Source organism: Enhydra lutris, unplaced genomic scaffold, assembly GCF_002288905.1.
Source record: "Enhydra lutris kenyoni isolate GAN:26980312 unplaced genomic scaffold, ASM228890v2 scaffoldscaffold37, whole genome shotgun sequence".
Classification (NCBI taxonomy): Eukaryota; Metazoa; Chordata; class Mammalia; order Carnivora; family Mustelidae; genus Enhydra; species Enhydra lutris.
In genome coordinates this window covers 26,346,836-26,356,838 of record NW_019154121.1, presented here as the reverse complement: position 1 = coordinate 26,356,838, position 10,003 = coordinate 26,346,836, and the positions used below count along the sequence as shown (strand labels likewise).

At 58.9% G+C, this 10,003-nt stretch overlaps 1 protein-coding gene across 7 annotated transcripts; it reads right to left on the bottom strand.

Annotated features, from left to right (window-relative positions):
• Window positions 1-3,524: 3,524 nt before the first annotated feature.
• LOC111154513 (replication initiator 1) lies at window positions 3,525-8,728 on the bottom strand. 7 transcript variants are annotated; one of them, XM_022514155.1, is made up of 3 exons: window positions 8,615-8,728; window positions 7,743-7,869; window positions 3,525-6,360 (listed from the first exon to the last, which is right to left on the bottom strand). In XM_022514155.1, the coding sequence occupies exons 1-3, from the start codon at window positions 8,651-8,653 to the stop codon at window positions 4,631-4,633; spliced, it is 1,896 nt and encodes a 631-aa protein (XP_022369863.1). In that variant the 5' UTR covers window positions 8,654-8,728; the 3' UTR covers window positions 3,525-4,630. The 7 variants fall into 7 exon arrangements, with proteins under 7 accessions (XP_022369863.1, XP_022369865.1, XP_022369867.1 ...); XM_022514157.1 differs by having other exon boundaries at window positions 7,345-7,940; window positions 8,615-8,699; XM_022514159.1 differs by having other exon boundaries at window positions 3,525-6,357; window positions 7,345-7,940; window positions 8,615-8,699.
• Between the last annotated feature and the right edge of the window lie 1,275 nt (window positions 8,729-10,003).

Below are 10,003 nucleotides of genomic sequence, written 5' to 3'. Positions count from 1 at the left end.
CTAGCGGGCTTAGCCGTCCCCGAGGCCGTCCCGCGGTCTGATTGGCCGCGCCGCTCAGATGACCAGCTCCGCCCTATCGGAGAAGCCCGCGGGGCGGCCCCTTTGTTCTCCTGAGCCAATAGCCCTGGTGGGCGGGCTGACCCCGCCGCCCGCTGGGCCTCGCGGGGCCCCGAGCGGCGTTAACGCTTTGGCTGCTGACGCGCGAGTAGAGTCCAGGGCTCCGAGGGGCGGAGGAGCGAGGGCGAGGCGGCGTGCTGGTGACCCGACAGTGCCGCGGCACTCCGTACTTCCCCTCCGCCGCGCTCTCCCTCCGGCTCTGGCCCAGCGGACGCGCTCTCAGATGGATCCCGTCGTTCCGCAACTCTCCGTCCGATTCAGGACGCGCCCGCACCGCTCTTGGTGCCGGGATCCGGGAGGACAGGACGCACGAAGTCCGCTCTGGCGCTCACACTCGAGTGTGCATGTGACATGGTGGCACTTGGTACACCAAGTGTTAGGGTGAGAAGCTGTTGTACCGATCTCGCGCGACCCGAGAGAAATCGCCGTTCGCACCGCGCGCGGCGCCGGGCGCGTCGTGGGTGCCGGATAAACGATCCTGGGGTCTCTATGAGAGAGACACACCGAGACCTCGTTACACCCACCCCCTCGCTTTCTCGTCAGGAAACAACGGTCTGAAGAGGTCACGTTCCTGGGTGGAGTGTCCCAGCAGGGGACACTCCAGGGAGGGTCTTGACTGCTCCGGGAGACCTCCGGAAAAGAGAATTTTCTCTTCTACCCGCACTAATTGGAAGCAAATGTTCCTTTATGCCAACAAGGTTCCTCACACTGCTCCCTCCAGCCCGCTGGGTCAGCTCCCACTGGCAGGATTCTCTCTGGAGCTGCTGAGAAACTGCCTTTGGGACTGGGGGTTGATAAAGACAGAGCTGGCCTCTCTCTCCCTGAGACATCGACTGTGGAGCTGGTGGGCCTCGTTCTAGTGAATCAGTAGCCGCCTCCTAGGCATTGCCGTGGCCCAGCTATTGTTTGGCTTAAGGACAATAGACACTGTAGAACTGAGATTCTGTCCGGTTTGCCACTAACTTTTGGGCAGTTTTTCTGTCTCTGGACTTTGACTTATCTGTAAAAGAGTAATTTCCTACTTACATACTTACCTTTCCTGACTTTTCAGGACCCAAATTGGTTCTGTTGTCTATAGAAATATGTGTGAAGTATAAAAGCCTACACAGAGGCCAGATACCACTAGGCCATCAACTTTTTCAAGAATCCGGTCCATCTCTTTATTTTCTAGAATACCTACTGGAGGTTTACCAAAGGCTTGTGGAATTCTGGTGTTCTGGTCCCAGATCTGTCACTGGTCATGAGTGAGAAAACCCACTTGTCTTGGGCATGTTTCCTCTACAGAGTGAAAGATTTCCTCCAGATTGGCATTTCATGACCAAGGGTATTTCAAGGACGGAAAGAATGAAGCACATCTGAGATCCGATTTACATTTAGAAAAAAGAGAGAAAAGACAGAACGGGCTGGGGAGAGGGGAGAATGCAAGACTTCAGCATTTAAAAAATATATGTCTGCATTATTAAATTTTGACAAGATAATTGACTTCTTGTAATTGTATTAGAAAAAGTGGGCGGGGGGGGGAACCTGGACACCTCAGAAGTGTGGCTCCTGTCAGCAGAACTCTAACCCCTCCAACCTGAGCAGTTCCTCCCTCAAGACTGCTGTCAGCATGTGCCATGCTGAGCAAGGACTTGGGAACCACCAGGTCCTCTGAGGGACCCAGGAAGGACCCATGGACAAGTTCACTCTGTCCCAGCTTGACCAGCCCCCTCAAGGTCACTTCTGTGACTTCCCCTGAACTTTGGACCTCTCCTCACCATCTCTGCCCAAAAGCAGGTGCAGCACAGAACGAATGGACGCCCAATGCCAGCCTTCCCCACCCCCAAACATTTCCTTCAAAGGTCATCTTTCATAGTCAGAAACCCTGGTCAGATTCCCTCGTCCTTACCCTTTTCCCCAACCCCCAAGTACAAACCTTAGATGCCTGAGGACCTGGCTCCTGCTCCCTGCCCATCAGCCCCAGACCTTGACCTACCTGCCTGCCCCCCAAAAACCATTGCTTTCCTTCCCTTGAATCCCTGGGGTCTCTTAAAGAGACATACTGATGTGTGGCTTTCTTGAGTCAATGCTTCTAGTCTCTGAAAGATAATTTGCCATTAACTATAGAGGGTTTTTTTTTTTAAGATTTTATTTATTTATTTGACAGACAGAGATCACAAGTAGGCAGAGAGGCAGGCAGAGAGAGAGGAGGAAGCAGGCTCCCTGCAGAGCAGAGAGCCCGATGTGGGGCTCGATCCCAGGAGCCTGGGATCATGACCTGAGCCAAAGGCAGAGGCTTTAACCCACTGAACCACCCAGGCGCCCCACTATAGAGGTTTTTAAGTGGCTCCATGAAGGCATGAAGTGGCTTCAACCAATATGAAACTTGGAAGCTATCTGCTTCCATCCTACACGAGCCACTCAGCCCCATGTCCCTCCCTCCGCTCATTATTTGTGTACACATATATGTCCAGACTTGGGCCTCATAGAGGTAAGGACAAGGTCTCATCTTGGTAAACCCCTAGTTGCCATCACAACATCAGGCATGGTAGGCATTTAATAATCATTTTCACCAGGAGTGCCTGGGTGGCTCAGTGGATTGAAGCCTCTGCCTTCGGCTCAGGTCATGATCCCAGAGTCCTGGGATAGAGCCCCACATCGGGCTCTCTGCTCAGCGGGGAGTCTGCTTCCCTTCCTCTCTCTCTGCCTGCCTCTCTGCCTGATTGTGATCTCTGTCAAATAAATAAAATCTTTAAAAAAAAATTATCTTCACCAAAGCAGCAGCATACTCCGTTCACCCAGCAAACACGTAGTGGTGGTCAAGAGCCTAGGGTCCAGGAGTCAAGAGACCCGGGTTTAAATGGCCTTTGGTGATTGCCAGTTACATGACCTTGAGCAAATGTTTTTATCTGTAAAAGAGAAGTACCTCCCAACCGGAGATTATGTGAGATCACTTAAGTAAACTTTGCGTGGTGCGGCTCCCATAAACCGTGGTGGTTATTATGCATGGTGTGCACAGGCTGGATCTATGCAGAAATCACTAAAACTGGCAGGAAAAGGGCCTACGGATACCTGTCAAGAACAGGCACATGTGTATGAAACAGTGCAGGGAAGCATCAGCGGGCCAGCCAGGAAGGCACTCTAGCACATTCGGATCAGACCTTTACCTCCAGATAACTGGCCCCTGCCCGGTCTGACTTGACCCCACAGAAAGCTAAGTCCTTGCAGAACTAGCCCCACCCACAGGGTGCGCCTGGCCTCCCCTGGGAAAGAACCGGAAGTAAGGTGCAAAGGAGCTCAGGTGGGGGCACTCCTCCCCTTACCAACACTCCTCCTCTGCCCCCCTCCCCCCCATCCCAGAGCAGAGCTCCCTGCTTCTCTTTCAAACCACACAGCTACCAAGGAGCAAGGAACACTCAACCACCAGCTCTAAAACCAAATCTTTATTCTCTAATTTGAAAAGGAGGGTAAGTGGTTGTTCTGTTTCATTCCAGAGAACAGAACAAGGCCCAATAGGTAGAAATTACAGGAAAGTGGATTCCATTCATTATAAGGAAGAATTTCTAACAATTAGAATTATCCTACAATAGAACCAGGGCCTCAGGAGGTGGGGACTCCCTGTCACCTACGTGTTCAAGCAGAGGCTGGGCATCCATGACCTAGAAATGTGGAAAGGGAAACGCGCCCCTTTCTGCCTGTCCACCGACCCTCCATGATCAACGGGGCAGTCCTTCCCACCATGCTGAGCTCTGCAACGAGTGGAGGGTTGGGGGTGTTCAGACAAAAGCCTGGACACGGGGCTGCTGACAGCCAGGGGATGATGGTCTAAGTGATGGGAGGGTGCTGCGTTGATCTCAGGGAGGGGGAGCGGAGCTGAGCAGTAACAGTAGATGGGTCTCTCGGAGTCCCAGTGCCTACACAGGGGCAGGAGGAAGAGGACGGGGTGGAACAGGTTAGAGCAGCTCGGCCTCACCTCTCCGAGCTGGAAAAGGCCCAGGTGCGGTCTAACAAGGCCAGCAGGTTCTCCCGGGTGTATCCAGCTGGTCCACTTTTCCTCCCAAGAGCTCATTTACTAGGGGACTACGCCACACCTACTTCCAAAAAAAAAAAACAAAAAAACGAGCTGAAGGAACTCATAATAAAAGACAAGGACATTAAGGCGTTAACACCAGAGGGGAAGGGTCTTCCTGGCCCCTGGTGCCCCCTCCAGCAGGAGGGCTCGAAGGGGTAGGTGGAGCTGCTATTGCTACTTTTCCAGGGCATGGGACAGTGAGGACGGAACCTCAGCAAACACCAGCTGGAGGCCGAAGTCCCGTGCTCCGCAAGCGACTTCCCTGGTGCCGGGGTGGGGGTGGGGGGCTGGACCTCCCTCTCCAACAGGGCATAGCTCACTGGCTGCTCTCCCATCCCTTGCCTCCACCAGCAGCAACACAGCGCCCCCCTCCACCCGCCGCCCAGGCCCACAGCAACACTCTCCCATCAGTGACGCCCAGGGTACTCCCCCACCCCTTCGGCCTCCGCAGCCCCTGCCCGCTCAGACGTCATGCTTCTTCTGATGGGCCAGGAGCTTCTCCTCGTCGTCGAAGGTCTGGCCACAGATGGCGCAGCAGAAGGCGCCGTCCCGGATGTGGCTCTTCCGGTGGGTGATGAGGTTGGACTTCTGGCTGAAGCTGCGGTCGCAGTCGGGGCAGGCGTAGGGGCGCTCGCCCGTGTGGATGCGCCGATGGGACACCAGGTTGGACTTCTGGCTGAAGGCCTTGCCGCAGTCCGGGCAGACGTAGGGCTTCTCGCCGGTGTGGATGCGCCGGTGGGCCGCCAGGTAGGGCTTGTGGCGGAAGGCCTTGCCGCAGTCCGGGCAGACGAAGGGCCGCTCGGGAGCGTGGTCGCGCCGGTGGGCCGCCAGGTGGCTGCCCTGGGAGAAGCGGCGCCCGCACTCCTCGCACGCGAAGGGCCGCTCGCCCGAGTGCACCCGGGAGTGCGCCACCAGGTGGGTCTTCTTGCCGAAGTTCTTCCCGCACTCGGCGCAGGCGAAGGGCCGCTCGCCGCTGTGCTGCCGCTGGTGCGCCCGCAGGAAGCGTTCCAGCCGGAAGCTCCGGCCGCAGTCCTCGCAGCTGAACAGGGACGGGGGCGCGGCGGCCGCGGCCGGCGGGAGCGCTCCGGGGTCCTCGGGCGGAGGCTCGGGCGCCCGCTCCCGGGCGGGTTTCAGCGCGGCCTCGGCGGCGGGGGGCTCGGACGAGGCCTCCTGGGGGCCGGCCGGAAGCTGGGGGCTCCCCGCGCCGGGGACGCCCGGGGCCGACCCTTCGGACCGCTTGTGGATCTTGCTGTGGGACAGCAGGTTGGGTTTGTGGCGGAAGCGGCGGCCGCACTCCGTGCACGGGTAGGGCTTCTCGCCGGTGTGGATGCGCCGGTGTGAGGTCAGGTAGGGCTTATTGGTGAAGCGCTTCCCGCATTCCGGGCACTGGTGGGGCCGTTCGCCCGTGTGCACGCGGCGGTGGGCGATCAAGTTGGGCTTGTGCCGAAAGCGCTTGCCGCAGCAGGCGCACTGGAAGGGGCGGTCGACCGCGTCTCCACCAGGCCGTGGGGCGGTCACGGCCGGGCGGCCCCTAGGCCGGGGCCCCAGAGCCTTGGCCGCTGCCTCCTCCAGGGCCTCGGCTACGTGAACCCGCTTGTGAGCGACTAGCTGGTCCCACTGGGCAAAGCTCCGGCCACAGTTGCCGCATATGAAGGGCCGGGCCTCCGGGGCCGGGGGGTGGCACCTCCGCGCGTGGGCTTGAAGCTGCTTCCGCCGCCAGAAGCGTCTCGCACATTCAGGACACGCGATGGGCCGCTTTGCCGCCGAGTGTGCTCGCAGATGCAGAACAAGGGCCACCCAGCCTCGGAAGCTCTGCCTGCAAAGGTGGCAGGCGAAGCCCAGATCTGGGGTGCCAGCCGCGTGGACCTGGCAGTGCAGGGCCAAGAAGGGCGCGTGTCGGAAGCGACGGCCGCATTCAGGACAGGGCAGCGGAAGCCGGGCCTGGCAGTGCCGGCTGTGAAGCCACAGGGCCACCCAGCCCGGGAAGTGCCTTCGGCAGTGGGCACAGCGATGGGCCCTACTGGGGGCTTGGCCGCCCAACTGGGCCACGGAAGTGCCTTGTAACCTCAGCCCATGGGGCTCCTTCTCCAGGGTCTGGGGCAACTTCTGGGAGGGCCCAGGGACCTTGGGCTGGGCGGGACCCATGGCCAGGGGGCCCTTGCAGCGCCGTTCCAGCATGGGTTCTTCCTCTGCTGAGGGTGGAAAAGCAGTGTCACTCTGGAGATCAACTTACCCTGCCCCGCTTCCTCCCTGGCCGACCCTAGGCCGGAAAGGAGCTCATCCCTCTAAACTCCTAGAGCCCTTAAATCTGGACTATTCTGTTTCCTTGTCTGTTTCACATCATTTCAATCCTGCGCTTCTAGATACCATTTCAAGTGCATTTAAGTATTTACTAAGTATTTGCTAACCCTGGAAACTACCAGAAGGGAGGAACTCTGACACTTCTTGGAATCCCCCTCATGCCAGTCACCCCGTATCTGGCATGGAGTAAACACTCCAGCGTCGGCTGGACAAATATTCCTGCCTTGGGACTCATCAGAAAACGTGGTCACCTCTCCCTGTGGTGCTTTTTGCTTTCTACAAGCGCTTCCCTGCTGCCCCCGGCTCGTTTCTATTTCCTGCTGCTACATTTGAGCTTCCCAGCAACAGTGAGGCAGGACGAGACACGAAGCTCCCAGTTGGACAGATGAAGCAACTCTGAGGCATAAAAAGGAGAGAGGGGGCTTGCCCGAGTGGACACAGTAAACCAAAAGTGGAACCCAGACCGGGGAACAGGACTTTTAAACTCCCAGTCCAGTGCTCCTGCCTCTGCACCTGGGTTTGATAAGTTCCCACAGAAAGAAACTCCCACGGCCTTTATCCTATTTATCCTCTCCTGGGCTCTGATCAAACCACAGGGGAGCGTTCTGGGCCTCTGTGACCTCAGTCACTCAGGGTGGAAGTGGGAGAGCAGGAGACAGCAGCGCTTCTGGGGAACAGGAGGGGAGTGCTAGATGCTAAGGGTCAGGTCATGGCCTGTCCAGACTGTGCCCACACTCTGCCTGCCTGCCCTCCTCTACCCACACACACGATTAGGACATCGCAAGGAGAGCTCTCCCGAATCCAAGGAACACCCACAGCTGGCTACCTTTGGGGGCCCAGATCCCTGCCTCCCTTGGGGTGGTAGGGATCATTACCAGGGCAAGACTGTAATCCCCGTCCGCTGCCAGGTCATGCCCCAACCCCACCAGAGGCTGCCCCACATTCCACTCTTCCACGGTGCCAGGGAACCCAGATTCCTCAAGGAGAGCTTCCTGCAGCCACTGAGGGGTGGGTGGTGCGGAGCCTCCTAATGGACCTTCACTGCCGGCTTACAAGCTCCAGACACATCCTCTTCAATTCCCTAGCGCCGGACTCGTCTCCAGGAGCTCAGACATGACTCATTCCCCATGGCCAGACTGAGCACAGGGAAGACGCTGGTATGGGAAGGGGGTCCTTCCCCCCTACAGGTGACTTCCTTCCTCCAGGATGAGGAGATCTGAGCACTGGGGCTGTGGAACCATTTAGGAACCCAACAAAGAAGGCCAGACTCTACCCTGGAGACCGTGGAGCTGGAGATGAGGCTTTTTCCAGCCCCTCCTGGGGAGGTTCCTGGGGATACTTCTGCGGCTGCAGTGCCGGCTTCGGCCCACACTCTGGTAGCCCCCAGATGTCAGAGAAAACTGCAGCAGTAAAGACACCCCTACCCCCATGGCAGAGCTCAGACCTCTGAGTGCAGAGAGGCCAGCCTTACCTGCGGGGAGGGGAGAGAAAACACGCATGAGGCTCTGAGCTCCTCCAGGGGAGTCATCTTTGTGTCCTCGCCAGCCACCACCCCCTCCCCCACGCAAGCCCCACACCCCGAGCGGCCAAGTGACCTTAATGGATACTGGATTAATCAATGAATGTGCTCCCTTCACCAAGGAAGTACACGACAGCGTTTGGGGGTCATTTCCTCCACCGGTAAGGTCACAGCATGAATTCTCCATGCTGATGGCCAAAGGCCGGCCGATGGCAGAAACTCTGGAATCCCTGCTGGCTCCCCTTCCCCCACCCTCCTCCCAACAGGAATTCCAGGCCCGGTTCCCAAGGGCCTGCGTAGGGCGAGCTAGTGTGGCCAGGTCTCGAGCACAATCCCCTTGCGCCTCTGGATGGCAAAAGGTCGTGGAGACCCCACACGCTCCTTTTGTTTACGCGCGTGTCCCCCTTCCACGTCGCGGACACACGGCTCCGCGCACTCCGAGTGGGCCCTTTCGGGTCCCCACGCAGAGCGCACCTCGCGGAGCCTGTGCGCAGGTGCGCGGGCTCGCCCCCCCATTCGGTCCAGCACTGCCCCCCCCAACACGGCGCACACACAGTCACGCGCCCGGCAGCTAGGGCCGCCCGCCTCGGGCCCGCGTGGAACCCCGCGCCCTGCCCGGGACGAACCTCTCCGGCGGGGTGCGCGGAGGCGCGTCGCGCGTCCATGAGGCCGGAACGCCGGCGCCGGCGGCCGCGCTCCCCACCCCGCGCGTCGACAGCGGCAGGTTCGAGTTCACAACTGCCAGGCCCGGGCCCAGCCCCCCCGCCGGTTCCCAGCGCCACGTGACTACAGGAGCTGCCGAGGGTCAGTCGCCGGCTGGGGCCGGCGGCCGCGGCCGGAGGGCGGGGCGGGGCGGGCGGCGGGGCCCGTCCCCTCCGCGCCCCCATCCCAGCGCCCTCTGGCGGGCCGGGCGGGGGGCGGCCGCCCGGATCCCGGCTCCGTCGCCATGGCGACCGCAGCCCGGATTTTCCGGGACCGGCCCGGCTCAAGTTTCCCGACCCTTTGTCCCTACGGAGGACGCGCGTCCCTGCGCGACCGCGTGGCCGGACTGCGGTGCCTCGGCTGGGCCCGGCCTCGCTAGCTTCCTCCGAGAGGGCGCCCGCCGCCCTGGGGCCACCCGTCCACGGGTGCGGCCGCCGCCGCCGGCCACCTCGACCCCCGGCAGCGCTGCAGCACCGAGATGCCCCCGGCGGGGCGCGGCGCGGCCGACGCGAGAGTCTGCCTTCCGGCTTGTTCACCAGCGGAGAACGGAAAGGCCCGACCGTGTGAACTTTAGAAAGAGAATGCCCCTGTTCCAGAAATTACCGCGAGCAGGCGTTCCCGGCTTCCCGTGGCCGGGGGCGCGGGCCTGGCCCGGGGGCTGCCCTGGCCGCCGGCCATGTCGCGTGGAACCGCGCGGCCGCCGGGCGGCGAGCGGGGAGGCAGGTGCGAGCCCGCGCCCGTGACTCACCGCCGAGCAGGTGGCCGCGGCTTTGCGAACGGAACGCTTCCTGGGTTTTCCAGGCTCGGACGCTGTCATGTACTTTTACGCTTTTCAACAAAGTCGGTGTTAATCGTGCATTCATTTTTAAAACACTTAGATCTGTTGCACCAGTTCTATCGGAAATAGAATATAAAAATCTCTCATACTTTTAGTTCCTGGAGTCATTACATTTCAAATTTTGGTATGTCTCCTCCGGTGTTTTTTTCTATACTTATCTATGCATGTTTGACGTAATTGGGATAATATGTTGCAAAAAAAGGTATTCTGCCCTTTTCACTAACAGTATTGTGAGTTTTCTCCCGTTTTTTTAGATACTCTCTTGTGATATGATTCTTAATGGCAGCATAAATGTACAAGTAAACTTTCTTGGTTTTCTGTACCATTAGAGATTCCTCTTTTATTGCGCATGGCTGATTTTAAAATCCGAGGAGTGGGGAACTGATGGATCACAGGCAATGTATATTTTTAAAATGCTTTCTAAATTATCTTCCAGAAAAATTTATTAGCTTTCCCTTGAGAATGCCCATTTTTC